This window comes from Anolis carolinensis, chromosome 2 (genome assembly GCF_035594765.1).
Source record: "Anolis carolinensis isolate JA03-04 chromosome 2, rAnoCar3.1.pri, whole genome shotgun sequence".
NCBI lineage: Eukaryota > Metazoa > Chordata > Lepidosauria > Squamata > Dactyloidae > Anolis > Anolis carolinensis.
In genome coordinates this window covers 218264664-218289184 of record NC_085842.1, presented here as the reverse complement: position 1 = coordinate 218289184, position 24521 = coordinate 218264664, and the positions used below count along the sequence as shown (strand labels likewise).

The 24521-nt window shown below is 42.9% G+C and overlaps 2 protein-coding genes across 11 annotated transcripts in view; both read right to left on the bottom strand.

Annotated features, from left to right (window-relative positions):
• Positions 1-1766, bottom strand: part of eno2 (enolase 2) — a 23381-nt gene extending 21615 nt beyond the window's left edge. Inside the window, exon 1 of the mRNA XM_003227108.4 lies at positions 1626-1766. The gene's annotated coding sequence lies outside the window, so the exon portion shown is untranslated. The remainder of the gene's footprint in view (positions 1-1625) is intronic.
• lrrc23 (leucine rich repeat containing 23) lies at positions 1626-24521 on the bottom strand. 10 transcript variants are annotated; one of them, XM_008120247.3, is made up of 8 exons: positions 24355-24509; positions 9748-9905; positions 8977-9089; positions 8525-8778; positions 8289-8419; positions 6279-6415; positions 4337-4598; positions 1626-2210 (listed from the first exon to the last, which is right to left on the bottom strand). In XM_008120247.3, exons 2-8 carry the CDS (start codon positions 9880-9882, stop codon positions 2160-2162), a joined length of 1083 nt encoding a protein of 360 aa, XP_008118454.1. In that variant the 5' UTR covers positions 9883-9905; positions 24355-24509; the 3' UTR covers positions 1626-2159. The 10 variants fall into 10 exon arrangements, with proteins under 10 accessions (XP_008118454.1, XP_003227155.1, XP_008118457.1 ...); XM_003227107.4 differs by lacking the exon at positions 24355-24509 and adding an exon at positions 19266-19419; XM_008120250.2 differs by lacking the exon at positions 24355-24509 and adding an exon at positions 19182-19308.

Genomic DNA, 24521 nt, shown 5'->3' with positions numbered 1-24521 from the left:
GCACATTGAGGTTCTTGGGGACTGATAACATAATGTAGCTCTTGTGCCAAGCAAATGTCCACACTTTGGGGATTTTGCTTATCACCAGTGTTTCCTGGAATAAACATAGATATCTGCCTTCCTCCTACCCAGTCTCCCACACTTTCTGGTTTGTCATCCTCCACCAGCTGCTGCAATGGCTGGTTGGACAGCTGCTCCACGTGTAGAGATGTCTGGTAGTCTGTCAGCCAGACACTCATGGTGGGGTGCTCAGTCTGATGCAACACATGGAAAATGACTTCAGCAGGAGTGCTGGACTCACGGGGTCCTGGCACATGTTCACTCGTGTATGCTACATGCACAATTCAATGGGTAAACAATCTTGACCAATGAATCCCCAGCCGCTCATTAGCATGACTGCCAGCTTTCTAGTTTGGATAGAAATAGGAAATAATTATTGGCATATTGCCTGTTATGCTAATATCCATTCCTTCCAAAAGTGCTTAGACTCGAGAGGAGGCAGGACATCTGCAACCTGCCTTCCCGTCTCCACCGGCTCACTTGTCTTCATTTTCACATCCCTCATCTCTACTTTCTCTGTCCCCATTTCCCTTTCCAAGGGATGTTTTCATCCAGTAAGGGGGGGGGAGCAAAGACAACATCAGTAGCCCTGTCCTGAAAGGAGGTCAGGGCCAGATAAGCAGGGATAAGGGATGGAGAGGGTGTGGTGGTGGTGGGGAAGCACAGCTCCCCACAAAAGACTATTTGGATCAAGAATATATAAAACTGTTATGGGAAGCTGGTTAAAAGTGGCTGTTTTTCATTAATTTTATTTATTTATTTATTTATTTAATACATTTATATCCTGCCCTTCTCACCCTGAAGGGGACTCAGAGCGGCTTACAAATTAAATTTACATACAATATCATATTATTAGCATAGCACAATACTGGCAATAAATTACCATATTGTACTATATCTATATATTGTAATATTATTAATAATATTACATGTAATATATAATTTATCATTAATATTATTATATTGTATTAATTGTATTGTATTAATGGCAGCTGCAAAGATTCCAGTGTGCTGCCTTCTCTAGTGTCCAGGTAATGTTGTTTTTTCATGCATCTTAGGTGGTTCCAGGGCATTACTCTGGAAGGAACAGCAGTCCTACGACAGTGTAGTAAAAGCTTGCCTGTTTTTCTCTGCTTTCTTTTCAGTGCCCAAAGTGAAGCGATGAAACCTTTTACAACACGGTGGCATGGTCTACTGCCACACTGCAGGAATGCTTTTCTAAGCGGCAGGTGACAGGAGAGCCCAGGTTGATTCCTGGAGTTACAAAAGTCCTTTGCTTTGCAAGCTCACATTCATTAAAGAACTTAAATGTCATGCCTGCTCATTTTCCCAGTACCTTGGCCAGATATCTGTATCCCAGTACATGGAGAGAAGCATTTCCAGCAATCCAAAAGGCAGGAGGTCAAAAGCCAAGCAGCAGCAAAAGCAAGAAAGCACGGGGGGGGGGGGGGGGGGGAGGAGACATGGTGAAAAAAAATAATGGGTTGGTATTTTTGTGATGTCCCTTACAGATGAATGTGAAAAGCGCAGCTTTGCCTTGCTAGGAAAGGGAGGAAGTCACTTACCTTCCTAGTCCAGTGGTAGGAAGACTGGCCAAGGTAGCACCACTTAAGAAGAGCTGAGTGGCAAGATCAAGGAGGCAGGACTGGAAGGGGAGCTGATCTGTCCTCTGAGCAGCAGCAGCAGTGATGGGATGGAGCTGCCCCTGATAGGGCCTTGATGGCAGCATGTGACCCAGAGCCGTGATGAGTCAGGATTTCGAGGGAGCTTTGCAAACAGCACGTAGAGGATGGAGAGAGAGGTGGAGAAGGGAGGGGTGGATAATGCTGCAGGAATGGGTGGCCGAAAGCAAAACACTCAGCTTGGCTTTATCAGACAAGGTTTTGTTTTTTTAATTCACATGCCTCAAATCACAATTCTTGATTGAAAGCACAGAGACAGCTCTCCCCCTTTACCACCCTGCAGGGGGACTCTGGCTCTCCTGAAACAGCAACACAGCAATCTTCTGACACGTCTGGATACCAGCACAGTGCTGTCTAGGTTAGTGCTGCACAAGACAGAAAAGAAACCTCTGGAAGGCAGCTCCAGCTCCACCAATGTCATTCCACTGGTATTTCTTCCTCTGCGGAAGGGTCCTCTAGTTCCTGGTCCTGGAAGATGGAGGGGAGGGGGGAAGAGAACAGCAGGGCTTAGGGGATTTCGATATTTTAGGTGGGAGCAAGCAAGCTGATTTGGCACATCCTGCATCCATAAGCTGTATCAGGAGTGATCTGATTATGCCTACCAGCCACCTTGATAGTCTAGAGAGCAAGAAGAGGAATGCAGTCCATAAGGAAATGCCCTGCGCTACTGCCATTGAAATGAGTATCACCTGAGTAGGAGAAAACCCCTATGTAATTGTGCACTACAATAGTCTTTTGCACATTTGAATACTTCCCTGATATTTTGGACTACAACAGTGGCTCTCAGCCTGTGGGTCCCCAGATGTTTTGGCCTTGAACTCCCAGAAATCCTAACAGCTGGTAAGCTGACTGGGCTTTCTGAGAGTTGTAGGCCAAAACACCTGGAGACCCACAGGTTGAGAACCACTGGACTACAACATCCATCTTTAACAGTGCTGTCTAGGGCTGATGGGAATTGTGGAGGATTAAGAATGCAATTCTATGTGCACATAAGAGTAAATTCAATTGATTCAGAGTAGACTACCATTTGGTAGTTATTCTTTCTCCCATTGCGTTTTCTGCTTGTAAATCTCTTTTTCATTGTGAACTCAATAACAAAGACTTCTGTTTTTCATTCCTGTTCTTCACCTAATGCAACTTAGGGGCACTACAAATAATAAGTGATGGTGATGAATTTGGCATATTTCTTTCTTTCCAGATACCCATAGTCATACATACAGCATCTTGTCTTCAGAGCTGCATCACATTTTTGTTATAGTTACGTAGTCATTATAGTTAATATCTAGTAGCAGACCTATTTGCTGTGAATTTATTTCATGGCATTTCAGGGTCTGTTTAGATAGACACCCTTTTATCTGTATTTTATTCAACCTACTATTAATCAATAGTATTGTGCGGCCCTGTGTTCCTGCTTCTAAATTGGTACAAGCCTGTCATATCCTTGTAGCATTTTTTCTAAATGAGAAGAGTCTCCAAAGCATTGCCTCACAGTTCAGTTTATCTAGCTCATTTCTCACTTGAGCTGTCTCTCACTAGTTACAAAATGACATGGCTTGTTTCAAGTTTCACTAATGCCTAGAACTTAATTTGCTTTTTAAAAATTGTTACAGCAACCTCTTGCTGCACAATTAACACATCACCATTAATGAAGAGATTTTATTTTGTTATTTCTTTTCTGCTAGAGATCTTGAAAATGAATTTTCTTTTGTTTTCCTGGGGCCCTTCCACACAGCCATTTAACCCAGAATATCAAGGCAGAAAATCCCACAATATTTGCTTTGAACTGGGCTATCTGAGTCCACACTGCCATATATTCCAGTTCAAAGCAGATAATGTGGGATTTTATTCAGCTGTGTGGAAAGGGGCCCCAGAAGCATCCTTGGAGTTTCATATTATTCCCCAACTTATAAAGGTGGTGAATAAGAGCTTGCTGAGTTGCATTTCATTTTAGTCCTAGCTAGCATAGCCAGTGGTGAAGATTATAGGAGTTGTAGTCCAATGCAAAGTAGAGGGTTACATATTTTTCATCTCTACTCTGGGGATATAAACATCAGCAACCCTTTGCAGTGTAATATTCCTTTCCTTCTTCCCCTTCTCAAATCAGTTCTTCATATTCTTATTTCTTTGCTCTAACTTAAAAAGCAGCTTGCTCCAGTTTGTCCCCAAAAGTTGAGCTCCTGTTAGCCTTCCATTTCTTATGGAAATGTCCACAGAGGTATTGATGAGTTTGCTGCAGCTTTTAAAGCAGTTTTAACACATTTGAATGACATAAATTATTACTGATCAGAGTCTATTTCTTTAGATGCAGATGTGTCTGAGGAAGTGGACTCAATTCTATGAAAGCCTATGGCACTTCTTTGTAACCCTAAAAGTGCTATGAAACTTATTTTTAATGAATCAGATGTTTCATGTAAGAATGGTCCCTATTAGATTCTTTTTAGGTGAGGTTCTGTGGTATTCACCCCAATCCTCAGTGCTGATACAGCCAAACCACAGGCGCTCTGTGATTATGCCGAGACCACAAATATTAATGCACCTTGGTCTCTATCATTTGACCATTGTTGCCACACACAACATTCCCTCATGTGGCTTACTTCTTGTTCCTTTTCTTGCTCTCTTTCTCTCTCTAGTTCCAATTCTTCTTCCTTCCGCCGCTGACGTATATCTTCAGCTTCAGCCCGTTCGTCTTCCTCAAAGAAATCCTTATCAAGGCGTTCCAGGCGTGGCAACTGGACCAGGACTTCTATCCGGTAGTCCCCTTCTTCAGAACAAGGATTGTCTAGCAGGACCAGGGCCCGTAACATGGGCAGCACCAGCAACTTCGTCAGCTCTTGAATTTGACTAATTGCATTCCCCCTGCACCATGGGGAAAGTGACATTTTTTATTTTAAAAATCCCCCTTTTAGAAAATAAATAATTTAAAATATTATAATATGAAAGGTCATGAATTAATGGCATAAAACCCCCAATAAGTAGATCTTCCCTGCTAAAGATCTTCCAGCAATGAACTGGCTGACTACTGGGTGTCAAAAGTGATCTTTTAAGGGCAGTATCACAATTCATCATTACAGGCCAGGGAAACTCCCAGCGTTGCGCAGGCATACTCATGAATTTTTACTCCAAACCAGTGGTGTCAAAAACATTTTCACTAACAGCCACATCAGCCTTATGGTTGCCATCAGAAGGCCATTCGCATTTGTAAGAATATATAAATGTGGCTATGTTGCCCTGGCATTGAAAGTCTTGTGGATCACATAAAATGATGTGGTGCATTTGACATAAGTGTTCTAAACCTTTAACTCAGGAATGAACAAAGTAAGACCTCAAGAGAGTGCTGAAATACAACTCCCATCAGGCCTAGGCAGCATAGCCAATGATGAAGAATTTTGGGAATTGCATTCCAGCAACATCAAGAATATTTATTTATATTCCGCCCTTCTCACCCTGAAGGGAACTCAGGGCGGATCACATTATATACATATAGGGCAAACATTCAATGCCCATATACACATAGAACCGAGACAGAGACAGACGCAGAGGCAATTTAACCTTCTCCTGAGGGGATGTTTGATTCTGGCCACGGGGGGAGCAGCTGCTTCATCATCCAGTGACGGCACTTCCTCATTCCAACGTTGTAAATTAGTTACATTTGCCTCCCCACTTTATAAGTGGTACCTTATTGCCTACTTGATAGATGCAACTATCTTTCGGGTTGCTAGGTCAGCAATGAGCAGGGGCTATTTTTTATTTTTTAATTGACGGGTGCTCACTCCGCCACGGGCTGGCTTCGAACTCATGACCTCATGGTCAGAGTGATTTATTGCAGCAGACTGCTCACCAGCCTGCGCCACTGCCCGGCCCACAAATATACTTTTCATATTTCAGCTTTGAGTGCTCAAATAGACTACAACTGCTCAGAAAGTAAGACACCCTTGAGATCCTAATATCCATTGTCATATTGATCTCCAGCTTTCACTTTCTCTCTGGCGCATTCTACACTGTCATATAATCCAGATTATCAAAGTAAATAATCCATATTATCTGCTTTGAACTGGATTATATGAGTCTACACTGCTATATAATCAATATCAAAGAAGATAATCTGGATTTTATATGCAGTGTAGAAGGGGCCTCTGACACCCCACAAGCAAAATTCAATGCTCCATGATTGCCATCTAGCACTGTAGCCACAAAGTCAACAAAGAGCCGCAGATGGAGACATTCTCTCTCTCTCTTTTTGGTCTACAGCTTAATATTACATTCTGGAAAAGAAAGAATATTTAATTTTACCTAATTTTAATATTACAATTTGGGTGCCCATGTTCTGCCCTTGTTCTGGATACTTTCACCAGGTCAACAGTAACTACATTGGCATTTATTACAAGTCCTGAAAGCAAACGCTAGGATCAAGTGCAGATTTCTCTCCTCAAAGGAGGGTATTTGCAGTGAAGGCAGCAGAACATAGGCTTGGCACACTTCCTTTGCTGATCCTATTAAGGAACCTTTGAGGGAGATTCTGTACTGGGAACAACCCACCGTAAATTGAGGTACTGAAGAGACTTCATGTCCTCTGAGAAACCATCCAGTGTCTCAAGCTGATTGTCACGTAGATGTAAGGTTGTGAGTTGCCCCAGCTCTGTCAGGCCCTCCAGATAGGTAAGGGAGTTTTGGGCCTAAGATAGGAGATGTTGTAGACTGAGAAACAGAAGATGGGGGAGCACAAGACATCAATGTAGAAGTCAGTTGCACTTAAGTAAGAACAAAGAATCCTGGAAACCTGCTATAACTTGTTAAACTCGAGATGTATCTCCTTCCCACAAAGTTACATTGGTTTTATACTACCTTAACTGCCATGGCTTCTCCCAGCGAACTCTGTAGATTGCAGCTTAGCTGAGATACTGAAGACACAAGATCCTTAGCACACAAACTTACTATATTATAGTCCCTCAAGTTTTGCAAGAGTTGGCATTCAGTATGCCTAAATGCTTATCTGTCCAATTCTTGTACATGAGTACATCCTTCTTTGTTACCAGGGCACAGCTTAAACTAGGGTGCCCACTACATGACTGTATGGTATCACTTTTCTCTCTCTCTTCCTTTTGTATGATTTTCACCATCTTTGCCTAGGGAAACATGTATATTTCAAAAGGAAATGTCTGAGAGAGGAGAAAAAAGTGGCAGGAGACTTATACAAACATATTATAACAGTAGAGTAAATATTTCAAATGTGGAGAATGGATATGGAAATTGAGAGGGAAGATATCTAAAGGGAAATAAGTAATATATCATGTTTCTCTGAAAATAAGACATCCCTTGAAAATAAGAACTAGAGGTTTTGGCGAATTGCCAATTACAAGACATCCCGAAAGTAAGACCTAAGAGGAAGGAGCCACTGTCAGCGAAGAAGGCGTATGCGATGCAAAGGAGAAGGGAAAGGTGTGCGCCTTTCCTCTTCCTTCATGCTGCATGCGCCTTCCTCAGCAGCGGCAGCTCCCTCCTTCGCCACTGAGGAAGGCGCATGCAGCGCAAAAGGAGGAGGAGGGAAAGGCACACGCCTTTTCCTCCTTCTCCTTCATGCCGCACACGCCTTCCTTGGCAGAGGAGGAGGACATAAAATAAGACATCCCCTGAAAACAAGACCTAGCACATCTCTGGGACCAAAAATTAATATAAGGCAGTCTTATTTTGGGGGATACATGGTAGCAAAGGAAAAAATATAATGTACTTAGGGAAGCAAGAAGGAAAATGCTACAAAAATGGTACAGGACTCCTGCACAACTTTCACGTTTTTTACCAGGGGTAAAGGACAGGTGTTGGCATGGTTGTAAACAAAGAGGTGTATTTAATCACATACTGGAGAACGACTGAAGGAGAAATTAACAGAATGTTAAATCTTCAAATAATAATAGCTAATAGAAATGTATTACATACATGGCTACCAGGAGTGTATAATGTGCAAATGGAAAGAGTGATTGGCAAATTAATAGCATGTGTGCAAATTGTTTTAGTGAGGGGTAGGAAAGATAAAGTGGACTCTGACAAACTGGTATACTTATATAGTAAATATGTTAAATGTGGAAATAAAATTTGTAAACTGAACAATATAGATAAAATAGAAAATATCATAATAATTAAGAGCATGTGGGATCAAGTTAGGAATTATTCAGAGAATGCATTAAGATGTGGAGTGGAAAAACTGAGATTAAGACTGATATTTCAAATGTAATTTCTGTAGTTTATTGTATAAATTGTATGTCCAGGGGAAGGGTGTGAGGGTGTGGGGTAAAACAATAAAATCAGATTTCTGAAGCTTGCACAATTAATCTTATGTCTTATTAATCTTATGTCTTTTTGATCGACTTAATAATGATATCACGGTACTATGGACTTTAGGAATAGAAAGAGTTTCACTTACCCTCTCTGTCTCCTACAGTGACAAGGTTACCCAGACTTCTCTATAATTGCTTATGGACTGATTCCAAATAATGAACATCAAGCCTAGATGGATCCACAATCATAAGAGTTTTTGAGAGCAGCTTCTCTTACCAGGTACAGATTTTTGAGTTTGGGCAGGTCGAATCCTGTTGTAGATTTTAGATTGTTGCCCCGCAACTCTAGTGTGTGCAGATTCGACAATATTTCTGGATCCAGACCTGTTACCTTCTCAATTTCATTACCTGGATATCATAGGAACAGGCAATGATTAAAAGATTGTCCCACCCAGGATTCCCTTCCCAGAACAGAGTATATTCAGAGGAAATCTTGAGGGGATGTTAACCAACCTTTTAGGTTGAGGCTGGCCAAGCGTGGGTGGTTGATGCCATTGGTGTCTTTTATTTGGTTGTTAGCAAAGCTGGCACTCTGCAGATACAATAACTCATCCATGCCAGCACTGGTTAGTTTATTGTTATCCACTTTCAGCCACAGCAAATGATTAAGACTTGACAGTGGAGATAGGTCTCGGATCAGGTTGTCTGACAGGTCTACGTAACGTAAGTGGATGAAATTTTGGATGAGGGTGATATCTGTCAGTTCCCTGTCATAGGACCAAGTTGGAAAATGGCATTATTCAACAGTACTAGTTTTCTGATGCTACTCTTCGACAGTTTTTACTTTCTAAAAAGGTTAACGAGGGAAGCATATTTGCTGCAAACCACAAATATAAATTATCAAAGAGCAAAAAATAATAATAAAAGGGAGGCAGGTGTGAGTTAGCAATATTTTGCAAACTTACTTTTCTCTGACCTCTAATTTTACAAAGGCATGAGCCAGGCCATTGCCCGTTTTACATAAAAGTGAGAGGCCTTCTTTCATCATATCCTCCGTGAGAGGAGTGGAAATTGGATGCTGATGGAAGAAACACACATAAAAATGAAAAATAGTAAAGCTGTCAAAGATGGCCCTGTTATCACTGAAATGGGGGGGGGAGGATAATCACTCTCCCACCATTGCCTTCCTAGCAACTCTAGTGTGCTCCAACTAGGGTGAGAGCATAAAGAGGGTCATGGTGGGATGGTGAGATAGGGCAAGCAACTTAATTTGAGGACGTTGCTTTAACCCCCAAATGTAACTGAAAACCTAAAGGGGGTGATCCCTGATTTGCAATCCAGCAATAACATACAAAACTAGAACCTATTAGCCTTTCCAGAGATGCTGGGTAACCAACTCTCTCTCACACACATGTGAGTGCTTTATCCCAACAGGATTTAACCTCTCTATATTCTGCTCTTCCCTCTTCCCAGTTGTTTCTTCTGCTTCTTATTTATTTTTAGACGCTGAGATTGTAAGCTGCTTTAGAGAAGGGGCTTGTTTATCTTTTGTAAATTACCCAGTGTGGGAACCATGTAGCTACAGCTAAGCCCTTTTAAGTGCTACTGATTTTAGTGGGGAGAGAGGAAGCATGTGCTTATATTTCCTCCCATTGATCCTAATAGGACCTCAAAAGCCCTAACTAAAACAGTAAATTGTTTCGAGCTTAATAAAACACTCAATATTAATCCTTTACCTCTTCCTCCTCTTCTTCTTCCTCCTCCCCAGCCTCCTTCTCATCTTCCCCTCCCTCTTCCTTTTCCGCTTTATCTTCAGTGTCTTCTTCCTCTTCTTCAATATCATTATCATCTTCAGGCTCCTCATCTGACATATTCACAGGCTGGTACTTTCAGGCTAAAAATAACAAAGTCATTGAGGTAATTTTAGTAATTTGCCATGCAAAGTCATCGAATTTCCATAAAATGTGTCAATGTGCCATATTAACTGGTATCCTTGTCGCCTTGCTCTCAAATGCCTCAGGGACATCTATCAGAAGGCAACAGTTCCTTTCTTTAGAAGCTAGGTGTAAAATGGAAATGCAGAGCTTCATAGGTAAATTGTAGCCCAGTTCCTACAGTTGTCCTGACTCATCCAGAATTATGTCCATTGACAGCTGAATCACCCAATGCAATAGTTTGAAATTGTTTTTATATTTAAAATGGGTATATTTGCTTTTAATATTTTTATGCTTATGTTTTATTGCATGGCTGTTGTATGTTCTATGTGGTACTGAATGCTTACTATGTGTAAATCGTATGTGTATTGTATGTGTATGTGTATTGTACTATGTGTTATAGTATAATATAGTAATATATAATGCTTATATTGTGCTATACGAATAATATAATATATTGTATGTACATATGACTTGTAGGCCACCCTGAGCCCCCTTCGGGGTGAGAAGGGCCAGATATAAATGTCGCTAAGAAATAAATAAATAAATAAACATGATGTTGTTTAGTATGTCTGTTGTGTTAAGTTGTTGTATATTGTTTTGACAATTGTCTGTTTTGCACACGTCTGAAACTGCCCCGAGTCCCTTCCGGGAGATAGAGCAGTATATAAATAAAGTTTTGTTGTTGTTGTGTTGCTGTTGTAAACAGTAAAAAGCGTATTCACAGTATTACTATCAAAATTCAATAACCCATCTTAGTTAGAGGAGATATTTTGAATCCCTTTGACTTAACATTCAACATCCTTGTTTTATTTTGTAATGGATATTATTATTTATTGTATTGCTTATTGTATTGTGATGTGTTCATAGAATCATAGAATCATAGAATAGTAGAGTTGGAAGAGACCACATGGGCCATCTAGTCCAACCCCCTGCTAAGAAGCAGGAAATCGCATTCAAAGCACCCCCGACAGATGGCCATCCAGCCTCTGCTTAAAAGCCTCCAAGGAAGGAGCCTCTACCACGGCCCCGGGGAGAGAGTTCCACTGTCGAACAGCTCTCACAGTGAGGAAGTTCTTCCTGATGTTCAGGTGGAATCTCCTTTCCTGTAGTTTGAAGCCATTGTTCCGTGTCCTAGTCTGCAGGGCAGCAGAAAACAAGCTTGCTCCCTCTTCCCTATGACTTCCCTTCACATATTTGTACATGGCTATCATGTCTCCTCTCAGCCTTCTCTTCTGTAGGCTAAACATGCCCAGCTCTTTAAGCCGCTCCTCATAGGGCTTGTTCTCCAGACCCTTAATCATTTTAGTCGCCCTCCTCTGGACACTTTCCAGCTTGTCAACATCTCCCTTCAACTGTGGTGCCCAAAATTGGACACAGTATTCCAGGTGTGGTCTGACCAAGGCAGAATAGAGGGGGAGCATAACTTCCCTGGATCTAGACGCTATTCCCCTATTGATGCAGGCCAGAATCCCATTGGCTTTTTTAGCAGCCGCATCACATTGTTGGCTCATGTCTAACTTGTTGTCCACGAGGACTCCAAGGTCTTTTTCGCACACACTGCTGTCAAGCCAGGCGTCCCCCATTCTGTATCTTTGATTTCCATTTTTTCTGCCGAAGTGAAGTATCTTGCATTTGTCCCTGTTGAACTTCATTTTGTTAGTTTTGGCCCATCTCTCTAGTCTGTCAAGATCGTTTTGAATTCTGCTCCTGTCTTCTGGAGTGTTAGCTATCCCTCCCAGTTTTGTGTCGTCTGCAAACTTGATGATCTAACCCTTCGTCTAAGTCGTTAATAAAGATGTTGAACAGAACCGGGCCCAGGACGGAGCCCTGCGGCACTCCACTTGTCACTTCTTTCCATGATGAAGACGACGCATTGGTGAGCACCCTTTGGGTTCGTTCGCTTAGCCAATTACAGATCCACCTAACCGTAGTTTTGTCTAGCCCACATTTTACTAGTTTGTTTGCCAGAAGGTCGTGGGGGACTTTGTCGAAGGCCTTACTGAAATCCAGGTACGCTACATCCACAGCATTCCCTGTATCGACCCAACTCGTAACTCTATCGAAAAAAGAGATCAGATTAGTCTGGCATGACTTGTTTTTGGTAAATCCGTGTTGACTATTAGCAATGACCGCATTTGTTTCTAAGTGTTTGCAGACCACTTCCTTAATGATCTTTTCCAGAATTTTGCCTGGTATTGATGTGAGGCTGACCGGACGGTAATTGTTTGGGTCGTTCTTTTTTCCCTTCTTGAAGATAGGGACCACATTCGCCCTTCTCCAATCTTCTGGGACTTCTCCCGTTCTCCAAGAACTCTCGAAGATAATTGCCAGTGGTTCTGAAATAACTTCCGCTAGTTCCTTCAGTACTCTTGGGTGTAGCTGATCTGGCCCTGGGGACTTGAATTCGTTTAGAGAGGCCAAGTGTTCCTGGACAACTTGTTTCCCTATTTGGGGTTGGATTTCCCCCAATCCTTCGTCCATTCCGTGTTGCTGAGGTTGAAGATGGCTTTCTTTTTGTGAGAAGACCGAGGCAAAGAAGGCATTAAGTAGTTCTGCCTTTTCCCTGTCCCCTGTCGCCATCACCCCATCTTCTCCTTGCAATGGCCCTATCGCCTCCTTTTTTTTCCTTTTTCTACCAACGTAAGCAAAAAAGCCTTTTTTGTTGTTTTTTATGTCCCTGGCAAGCCTGAGCTCATTTTGCGCTTTAGCCTTGCGAACCTTTTCCCTACAGGTGTTGGCTATACGTTTGAATTCTTCTTTGGTGATTTCTCCCCTTTTCCACTTCTTGTGCATGTCACTTTTGAGCTTTAGCTCAGTTAGAAGTTCTTTGGACATCCATTCTGGCTTCTTTGCACTTGTCTTATTTTTCTTCGTTGTTGGCACTGTTTGCATTTGCGCCTTGAGTATTTCACTTTTGAAAAACTCCCATCCATCCTTAACTCCCTTGTTTTTTAATATCGGCGTCCATGGAATGCCGCTCAGTAATTCCTTCATTTTTTGGAAGTCAGCTCTCTTAAAGTCCAGAATGCGTGTTTGACTTGTCTTAGTTTCAGCATTCCTTTGTATTGCAAACTGCAGGAGCACATGGTCACTTGCCCCTAAGGATCCGACGACTTCAACTGTATTGATCAGGTCTTCCACATTTGTTAAGATTAGATCAAGAGTTGCTGATCCCCTTGTTGCCTCTTCTACCTTCTGGACCATAAAATTATCTGCAAGGCAAGTGAGGAATTTGTTGGACTTTGTACTCTTGGCTGAGTTTGTTTTCCAGCAGATATCGGGATAATTGAAATCGCCCATGACTACTATATCTCTTCTTTGTGCCTGTTTGGTCAGCTGTTGACAGAAGGCTTCATCCAGTCCTTCATCCTGACTCGGAGGTCTGTAGTAGACACCCACGACAAGATCTTTTTGAGTCCCAGTTCCTTTGATTCTTATCCAGATGCTTTCAAGCTGGTTTCCCGGATTACAGTCTTGCATTTCTTCTGCAACGTAACTGTTTTTGACATATAAAGCTACTCCCCCTCCTCTCCCCTTTGTTCTATTTCTGTGAAAGAGGTTATAGCCCTCAATGGTTAAATTCCAGTGATGGGAGTCATCCCACCAGGTTTCAGTGATGCCTATGACATCGTATGTGTGGTGCTGTGCTAGGAGTTGGAGTTCGTCTTGCTTATTTCCCATGCTCTGAGCATTAGTGTAAAGACATGTAAGCCCCTGTGACCTCCCCTCGAACTGTTTATTTGGGATTATTGTGCTCTCTGTACTTGGTCCTTGCTGTGTTTGTGCAGCCCTCCGTTTAGCCTTTCGGCAGTTCCCTGTGGTCGTGGGTAATATAGTGTTCGCCAGGCTGTTGTTCCCCTCCCCCAGTGGATCTAGTTTAAAGTGCGCCTGATGAGGTTTGTGAGTCTGTGTGCAAAAAGTTTTTTCCTACTTGTGTGAGATGCACCCCATCGCTTGCCAGTAGTCCATCCTCTTGGAAGAGTAGACCATGGTCAAGGAAGCCAAAATGCTCCTCTTGACACCATTTTCTGAGCCAGTTATTGACCTGTACTATTTTTCCGGCCCTTGTAGAGCCGTGTCCTACAACAGGGAGGAGGGATGAAAAGATCACATGTACATTATACAGTTTTAGCTTTGTTCCCAGAGCTTGAAAATCATTTGTGATCTTTTGAAAAGTATGCCTAGCGGTGTCATTGGTACCTACATGAATCAACATAAGGTGGGGAGGGTGATGGGGCTTTAGGAGCCTGCTGAGCCTCTGAGTGATATGGTGTATTTTTGCCCCCGGGAGGCAGCATGTTTCTCGAGCCATCCCATCCGGTCTGGAAATGATGGCTTCCGTTCCTCTAAGGAGGGAGTCACCTACTACCAAGACCTGTTTCCTTTGAGGATTGACAGGGTCCCTTTTGTGCAAGACAGTGTGTATGTCCCCTGAAGAGTGTTCCTGTTGAAGTGAATCATGTAGGTGTAAAGTGTTGTCCTCCTCCTCAACATCCCCAGTGCATTCATCAATGACAATCCATTGAGATACATCCGAGAGCCCATTACTCTCCCAAGGATGTTCCTGTTGCTCCTGGTCTATGATTGGGGATGGAGCATTTGCATGATTACATAAGTGTGACTGTGGTGATGCACTGTCCCCGTCAGGGCTATCCCCTGCGCATTGATCCAGGGTGGTCCACTGAGTGGTATCTAAGAAACTGTGGTCCTCCACAAGATGTGTTTCCTGATTGTATGTTAATGATGTAAGAATTTCAAATCTGTTGTGTAAATGCAGCTGAGCAGAGGAGTTCTGCGGAGGCTGCCTGGTCCTGCGTCTCCTTCTATGGGTGACCTCCTTCCAAGCCTGAGGGTTGTCTACCTTTGAGTTGATCTCCCCATAAGGTTCCTGATCATGGTCTTGGTGGTGTTGGTGTGATGCAGGCTGCTGATCTACAGCAGTGTGTTGTGCAGTGTCCAAGAAGAGCTCGAGTGCCTGAATGTCCTTAAGGGTCTTAATACGGTGCTCGAGCTGTTGGATCCTCTGCTCCATCAAAGTCATCTGTTTGCATTTGGAGCAGATGTAGTTGTCTAGTTTTTGTGTGAAAAAGCGGAACATGCCACAGCTGGTGCATGTGATGGGAATGTTTTGCTTTTGTTGCATCTCTTGGTGAGCGTGGTGGCCAAGTGGGATCTTTGTACAGTTAAGTAATATGCACGCACGTTATGTGCAAACTGCAACAAACCACCTCTTTGTGTATTTGTTTATGTTGCTTTGTTTCCTGTATGTACTGCAAAGGATAGTTAGTAAAGGTGCAAATAAAGCTTTCCCAGAAACTCAATTAACAGGGGACAATGCCTGCTGTCAATCAACTTAAGTACCTGGCTCTCTTTCAACACAACAGTCACACAACAGTTAGACTTTGACCACAGGAGCCAAGCCCACACTCAGTTTAAAATCTTAGCCAAATCCTACCTGAAGCCAGGGAGCAAAAATGTCCTCCTGCTGCCTCTGCTTCTGCGAGAACCAACTGCCCTTCTGGGATCAGGCTCTGGCAGAAACTCACACTGGCAAATAAAGCTTTCCCAGAAACTCAATGAACAGGGGACAATGCCTGCTGTCAATCAACTTAAGTACCTGGCTCTCTTTCAACACAACAGTCACACAACAGTTAGACTTTGACCACAGGAGCCAAGCCCACTCAGTTTAAAATCTTAGCCAAATCCTACCTGAAGCCAGGGAGCAAAAATGTCCTCCTGCTGCCTCTGCTTCTGCGAGAACTTTTATATGCTGTTCACATTGTAGTGTTTTGGGCATGGCCCCATGTAAGCCGTCCCGAGTCCCCGTTGGGGAGATGGTGGCGGGGTATAAATAAAGTTTTATTATTATTATTATTAACAGATCTACTGCATGTTGAAAGAAAGTCCATATATGGAGCAAGATTTCACCTTACTTTCTGTCCCTGTGAGAATTGTATTTTGAAAATTTTGGCTTGTTGTGGAAACAAGAATAGGGGAGAAAGCCTCAGTAGAGACAACTTTTCCTAATGGTAAGTCTTCCAGGAATGAATTTCCCTTCCGAGGGGCAGATTTTCCCTAACTTCCTGTTGTCTCACCCTTATTTGTAACTATGAGTCATTTGTAAGTTGGATGTTTGTAACTCGGGGTCTGCCTGTACTACCATTAGGACATAGACCCCATATACACTGACCATATAGTGAAGCTACAAAGACAGCGGTGGCCATAAAACATATACTGCCAATGCATACTTAAGAATGAATTAAATGGAAAGTAGCACATTAAAAAAGCTGTAAGAAAATCTAGTCTAAGCCACATAATGTGCTGCTGCATTAAACATAATCCTTAAGTATTACACTGAACACACAGAAAACATAGAACAAATTGAATAATTGTTAAGATTGTCCATGAGTACATCTACACTGTAGAACAAATGCCATTTGACACCACTTCAACTGCCGTAGCCAAATGCTGTCTATGGAATCCCGAAAGTTATAGTTTGGTCAGGGGCCAGAATCCTTTGGCAGAGAAGGCCAAAGACCTATTAAAGCGGCTCCACTGGCTGCCGATAAGTTGCTGGGCCCAATTCAAGGTGCAGGTACTGACCTATAAACTCCTATATGGTTCGGGCCCTGCCTATCTCCGTGATTGCATCTCCCCCTATGAACCAGTGGGGGCCTTAAGATCTGCTGTGGAAGTCCTCCTTCCGCTCCCACAAGTCCCAAGAGCGGCTGGTGGAGATGAGGGAATGGGCCTTCTTGCTGGTGGCCCTCTGACTCTAGAATGCCCTCCCTAAAGAGATCAGATAGGTCCCCGTTTGCCCACTTTCCATAAGGAACTATAAACCTGGTGGTTCCGGCAGGTCTTTGAAGATTAGTCTCATTATTCAACAAAGCTCACCCTGCTCTATACATTACTTCCCTTTGGCCCTACGACATGCTGCATTAGCTTTACCTGTCCCCTAAAATTGGCTGTGTCACCCCAGTCCTGACTCCAGAATCTTGATTCCATGAAGAAAAGCTCTGACTATAACTATGTCTATTTTAACTGAATGTAACTGGTGTTCTGTTTTAATTGCACTGTTTTGTGTTGCTACGATGTTGTTTAGTATGCCTGTTGTGTTAAGTTGTTGTACAATTTTTCGACAATTGTCTGTTTTGCACATGTCTGGAAACTGCCCTGAGTCCTCTCAAGGAGATAGAGCAGTATATAAATAGTTTTGTTGTTGTTGTTGTTGTTGTTAGATTCCACAGCATTGAGACATGACAGCTGAAGGGATGCCAAATAACATTCATTCAAGCATGGATGTACTGTATGCCATCGTGTTTCACATTTCTACGTACAGGCAATCCTCGAGTTACAAACATCTGACTTACAAATGACTCATAGTTAAGAACAGGGGTGAGACAGTAGGAAGTGAGAGAAATCTACCCCTTGGAAGGGAAATTCACTCCTGGAAGAGTTATTATCATGGGGAAAAGGGGGCTATACTTCATCACCAATCCTTGTTTCCACAACAAGCCACACTTTTTAAAATACAGTTATCAGAGGGACAGAAAGTGAGGGGAAATCTGAATGGGGCACAGACAGCAAAACAAATGTCACAGGACATTCCTATGCTATCCAAAATATATATAACTAGATAGATATAGAGTCAGAGAGTCATAGAATCGTAGTTGGAAGAGACCTCACAGGCCATCCAGTCAAACCCCCTACACGAAGCAGGAAAATCTCATTCAAAGCACCCCGACAGATGACCATCCAGCCTCTGCTTAAAAGCCACCAAAGAAGGAGCCTCCATCACAGTCCGGGGCAGAAAGTTCCACTGCTGAACAGCTCTCACAGTGAGGAAGTTCTTCCTGATGTTCAGGTGGAATCTCCTTTCCTGTAGTTTGAAGCCATTGTTCTGCATCCTAGTCTGCAGAGCAGCAGAAAACAAGCTTGCTCCCTCCTCGCTATGACTTCCCCTCACATATTTGTATATGGCTATCATGTCTCCTCTCAGCCTTCTCTTCTGCAGGCTAAACATACCCAGCTCTTTAAGCCGCTTCTCATAGGGCTTGTTCTCCAGACCCTTGATCATTTTAGTCGCCCTCCTCTGGACGCTTTCCAGCTTGTCAACATCTCCCTTCAACTGTGGTGCCCAGAATTGGACACAGTATTCCAGGTGTGGCCTGACCAAGGCAGAATAGAGGGGGAGCATGACTTCCCTGGATCTAGATGCTATACCCCTATTCATGCAGGCCAGAATCCCGTTGGCTTTAATCACTGCCGTATCACATTGTAGGCTCATGTTTAACTTGTTGTCCACAAGGACTCCAAGATCGTTTTCACACATACTGCTGTCGAGCCAGGCATCGTCCCCCATTTTGTATCTTAGGAACAAACCTACAGAACCATCAGTAATGGACTAAATGTGGGCAAGCAAACTGAAACTTAATCCAGACAAGACAGAGGTACTCCTGGTCAGTTGGAAGGCAGATCAGGGAATAGGGATTCAGCCTGTGCTGGATGGGGTTACATTCTCCTGAAGACACAGGTTCACAGTTTGGGGGTCCCTCCTGGACTCAGCGCTCAACCTGGAGGACCAGGTGTCAGCAATGGCCAGGAGGGCCTTTGCACAATTAAAATTTGTGCATCAACTACATCCGTTCCTTGAAAAGCCAGATCTGGCTACGGTGGTACATGCCTTAGTTACATCCTGTCTGGATTACTGTTACATGCTCTACATGGGGCTGCCTCTGAAGAGTGCTGGGAAACTTCAGCTGGTCCAAAGAGCTGCAGCCAGGTTGCTCACTGGGGCTGGCTAGAGGGAGTGGACAACTCCCCAGCTGCAGCAGCTTCACTGGCTGCCTGTCTATTTCTTAGCAAAATTCAAAGTGCTGGTTATAACCTTTAAAGCCCAAAACGGTCCAGCCGAGATGATTGTACTGACATTTGGGCTGCATCAGAAGAAGAGATGACTCACTGGGAAATACAACGATGGCTGCTAAAGTGGAAGAAAGCAGAAGGAACAGAGGAAGGCCACCTTAGAACCTTTAATGACTGTCCTCCAGGCCTCCTCCGCTTGCGGCCTTCCAGCTGCTTGGGCGCGCCTCCAACTCCCAGAATTCCTGGCCACTGGACAAGCTGGCCAGGGCTTCTGGGAGTTGGAGGCCCAAGCAGCAGTTGAGGCGGCCTGGAGTCTTTGCGCAGCCGAGAGAAGCGGCGCCCGCTGTCCCACAGCCTGGGCGCACCTCCAGCCCCGCGTCCCTCGCCTCCCGTGCCCTCGGGCGACGTGTGCCAGGCCAAAGAACGGTGGGAAGGCAGCTGCCCGTTACCTCACTCGGCCTCCGGAGGCGTCTGAAGCGTTTGTTTGGGTCGTTATCACCCAGGCAACGGCGAAATGATTGGCAACCCCTGCCAAAAGGGGGCGGGAGAGGCGGCTGGAAGTGGATTGGATGAGAGAGACTTGATTTGCATACAAGGGCCTCGTGAAGCCCCTCTCTGGGTGAGGTGAGGGCGGGGCCGGAACTATTAAAAAACAGTATTAAAAAACCCTCTAAAATCAGGACAGTAAATTAAGAACACCACTCAGAAAACAGGGGCATTCCAGACTTGAAACAATCAGGGCCAGCTAACACCTCTCAACAAAGGATTTCCCCCGGGCAGGAAGAAGCCAGGCTTTCAAGCTGCAAGGCTATTCAAGGCTAATCAAGCTGGCCAATTTCAACATTCACGCTTGGCTCAAGCAAAAAAGAATTCTTTCCCTCACCCTGGATCTTCCACAGATATAGAAAGAGAAGCCTTTCACAGGATGGTAGAACATCTGGGTAACCTCCTTGCAGACAGCCAATTCTCTCGTGCCAGAAGCGACTTGTAGTTTCTCAAGTTGCTCCTGACACGGAAAAAAAATACAATAAAATATAATTATAATATAATAATATAATGTGCTGCAGGATGTTCAAGAACAACAACAAAAATTGCAGCTTAATAAACTTTTTTCCATGTTTTTATGATAGAACTCTAGGAAATAATTACATTGATAACCTAGGAACAAAAATTATAGTGTTACATAGTGTTACATTTTATAATATTATAATAATATATAATAATAATATAATACAATAATAATATATTATTATACAGTTATAATATATAATAATACTAGCTGTGCCCGGCCACGCGTTGCTGTGGCAAAGTATGGTGGTATGGGAGATAAAGTATTGAGGAATTGGTGGTAGTTAAGGTAAAGGTAAAGGTTTTCCCCTGACATTAAGCCCAGTCATGTATGATTCTGAAGGTTGGTGCTCATCTCCATTTCTAAGCCGAAGTTGTCCGTAGACTCCTCCAAGGTCATGTGGCATGACTGCATGGAGCGGCGTTACCTTCCTGCCGGCGCAGTACCTATTGATGCACTCACATTTGCATGTTTTTGAACTTCTGGGTTGGCAGAAGCTGGGGCTAACAGTGGGGGCTCTCTTCGCTCCACCAATTCAAACCTGCGGCCTTTCGGTCCAGAAGTTCAGCAGCTCAGCGTTTTAACACGCTGCGCCATCAGGGGATATTATTTCCTAAAGGTTGTGAATATACAATATTTCTGATTGGTTTTTTTGTCTGTGGGAGGCAAAATGATTAGGATGTAATGGCTTGCAGCTTTAAAGCCTGGCTGTTTCCTCCCTGAGTGAATTTTTTGTTGGGAGGTGTTAGCTGGCCCTGATTGTTTCCTGTCTGGAATTCCCTTGTTTTCAGAGTGGTGTTGTTTGCGATATTTTATGTGCTTCTACTGTCTGTAGCCCTGAGAAAACAGAGGATTTGCCATACTTTGATGATGGGAATACTTTGTTGGGAGGTGTTAGCTGGCCCTGATTGTTTCCTGTGTGGAATTCCCCTGTTTATTTACTGTCCTGGTTTTAGAGATTATATTGTTCTGCATTATTCTATCCCAGTAATTATTTCATATTAAAGTAGAATCTCACTTATCCAAGATTCGCTTATACAATGTTCTGGATTATCCAACGCAGTCTGCCTTTTCATAATCAATGTTTTTGTAGTCAGTGTTTTAAATTCATTGTGATATTTTTGTGGTAAATTTGTAAATACAGTACAGTAGAGTCTCACTTATCCAACATAAACGGGCCGGCAGAACATTGGATAAGCGAATACGTTGGATAATAAGGAGGGATTAAGGATAACCCTATTAAACATCAAATTAAGTTATGATTTTACAAATTAAGCACAAAACATCATGTTAGACAACAAATTTGGCAGAAAAAGTGGTTCAATACACAGTAATGCTATGTAGTAATTACTGTATTTATGAATTTAGCACCAAAATATTAATGAAAGCATTGACTACAAAAATGTGTTGGATAATCCAGATCGTTGGATAAGCGAGTGTTAGATAATGTGATGCCTCATGGGCCTTGTAGTCCTGCTCCCAGTACCATCGTGGCTAATGAAGACGAAAACATGGGGTTTTCGCCGGCTCAGCAAGAGCCGGAATCTTTCCAGATGCCTGATGTTGATGTTTTTGCCCAAGAACCCATTAAAACAGACCTTGAGCAGCTCTCACCCCCTTTTGCTAGGAGACAGTCCTATACTGCAGACAGGGGAGTGAAAGAACAGGTTCGCAGGAGTCTGAGAATTGCAGCTAAACAAGACACTGATTAGCCATGTTTCCCCCTGGGAAAATCTAGGGAGTCTCACATCTGGAGAAAGATGGGTTTCGTTTCCTGTTCTCTAGGGAAAGAGAACGCTGGACACCTGCTTGGCAGGAAAACGGGGCCAGATATAGGTGCCTGGCACGGTAGGTTCCGTGCGGAGTCAACAGAGCAGCTTCAGGAGTGATTTCGTGTTTCCAGCCTTGTGTGGACTTCGCAAAGTCCGCAAATCCAGTTTCCTTGCCTTGCACAGAAACCTAGTCCTAGTCACGGACCTTGTTCCTAGAATCAAGTTTTGTTTCCAGCCTTGTTGTAGATTTACCTTGGACCTTGAAAGACCCTGGACAATTCCCCACACTATTGCTTGGCTATTGTTTCGGTTTATTGGATTTTATCTTTGGACTCTAATATCATTTACTGGACAAAATATTTCTGGACTATATTTGACCTCATTTGATAGGTCTGCTTCTGGACTATATTTTCTACTTGTTTTTATTATTCTTATATATTTCCTTAATAAAGATATTAGATAGCTATTGGCCTCCGTGTTCGGTTCTTGGTGCTCCGTTGCCCTGGCGTGACAGATAAGTGAGACTCTACTGTAATTACTACATAGCATTACTGCGCATGGAACTACTTTTTCTGTCAAATTTGTTGTATAATATGATGTTTTGGTGCTTAATTTGTTTAATTGCTTTTCCTGAATCCCTTCTTATTATCCAACATATTCACTTATCCTGCCAGCCTGTTTATGTTGGATAAGTGAGACTCTACTGTATATTTATAATCTTATATTATCTGCTTAGAAGTGGATTATATGAGGCCCCTTCTTCACAGCTGTATAAAATGCACACTGAAGTGGATTATATGGCAGTGTGGAGTCAAGATAATCCAGTGCAAAGCAGATAATATGAGATTATAAATGGGTTATATAGCTGTGTGGAAGGGCCTTGAGTCTACACTGCCATATAACCCAGTGCAAATTAGATAATCTGTGGAAGAAGCCTAAGTGAGGCCTAAATCTGCCTGTCCCCTAACTGAACTCTGGCTCTCCCTTGGCTGACAGGCTGGTTGCTAGGCGACCAAGTGGGCAGAGATTAGCCCTCTAAACTGGCAGCAATTGGATAAAAAACAATTATTGCTCTCCCTCTAATTAGGACTTTATTTTTCTTTTCTTTTTGTTGTATCAACCTTGAGGCATGGATGATGGGTTGTGTTGTCAAATTTTGAGGTTGGTGGGCCTGTACTGTTGTTGTTTTGTGAGTCGCCGTGATGCCATCACTCTTTTATATATATAGATAATAAGTATAATAATAAAATATAATAATAACTAGCTGTGCCCGGCCACGCGTTGCTGTGGCGTTGTCTGGTGGTGTTGGTGAGAACTTGTTGAGGTAGTGGTGGTATTGAATGTCTGTTGTATGGTTGTCTTTATGTTTAGTATGCATTTGGTTGTTTGTGTACTGTGAAAGTGGTGAGGGTAGAGGGGGTCTATGTCCCTGTGTAGTATTGTATAGTATTTATACGTTGTCCATGTGTTGTGAATGCTTGGATTGTGTCCTGCTGCATAGTAGAAAGGGTTGGGCTGGATGGCCCTTAGGGGTCTCTCCAAATTCTTGAATTCTATGCTTCTATTATTATTATTATTATTATTATTATTATTATTATTATTATTATTATTATCATCATCATCATCTTCATCATCATTATTATGTAGAGGCTGGATGGCCATCTGTCAGGAGTGCTTGGATTGTGTCCTCCTGCATGGAAGTAGGAAGTTGATCTGGATGATCCTTAGGGGTCACTCCAAACCTTAGGATTGTATGATGTTGTTATTATTATTATTAGTATTAGTATTAAGAGGCTGGGTGGCCATCTGTTGGGAGTGCTTGGATTGTGTCCTGTATGGCAGAATTGGATTGGACTGGATGGCCTTTAGGGGTGTCTCCTAACTGTCTGATGCTATGATTCGATGTGTATTATTATTGTGCAGATATTGGATGGCCATCTGTCAGGAGTGGTTGGATTGTGTCCTCCTGCATGATATAAGGAAGTTGAACTGGATGATCCTTAGGGGTATCTGCTAACCTTAGGATTGTATGATATTCTTCTTCTACTACTTCTTATTATTATTATTATTGAGAGGCTGGCTGGCCATCTGTTGGGAGTGCTTGGATTGTATCGTCCAATGGCAGAGTTGGGTTGGACTGGATGGTCTCTCCTAACTGTCTGATTCTATTATTCGATTTGTATTATTACTGTGCAGATCTTGGATGGCCGTCAGGAGTGCTTGGTTTGTGTCGTCCTGCATGGTAGAAGGAAGTTGAACTGGGTGAGCCTTAGGGGTGTCTCCTAACCTTATGATTGTATGATATTCTTCTTCTTCTTCTTCTTCTTCTTCTTCTTCTTCTTCTTCTTATTATTATTATTATTATTATTATTATTATTATTATTATTATTATTGAGAGGCTGGGTGGCCATCTGTTGGGCATGCTTGGAGTGTGTCCTCCATGGCAGAATTGGGTTGGACTGGATTACCACAGTAATTATTTCATATTACAGTAGAATCTCAATTAGGACTTTATTTTTCTTTTCTTTTTGTTGTATGAATGTAGAGGCATGGATGAGGGGTTGTGTTGCCAAGTTTAGTGTTTCTGGGATGTGTAGTTTTGTTGTTTTGTCCTAGGCCGAAATTTTTTTATCCTGTTATATATATAGATGTAATACAATTATAATAATATAATAAATAGTGGTATCTCTTGCTCACCTCTCTCGGGCCAACGAAAAGGATTTTCAATCTCAGTATCCCTCCTTTCATGGCCTTGGCTTTGCATAACTCGCCAAGCTGAACTGAGTGGCAATGAGGTGCACCTAGCTGTCCCTTGCAGCCCCGCCCATGCTGGTTGCTAAAGGGAGGAGACTGCTTGGCTGTTG

Bases quoted from the DNA above. Each gene is read 5' to 3' on its own strand.
- lrrc23 (XM_008120247.3), bottom strand. From the start codon at position 9,882: ATGTCAGATGAGGAGCCTGAAGATGATAATGATATTGAAGAAGAGGAA. The intron at 8,779-8,976 runs GTAAGTTTGCAA...GTCCTATGACAG, and splicing joins AAATTAGAGGTCAGAGAAAA to GGAACTGACAGATATCACCC. The intron at 8,420-8,524 runs GTTGGTTAACAT...TATGATATCCAG, and splicing joins GGCCAGCCTCAACCTAAAAG to GTAATGAAATTGAGAAGGTA.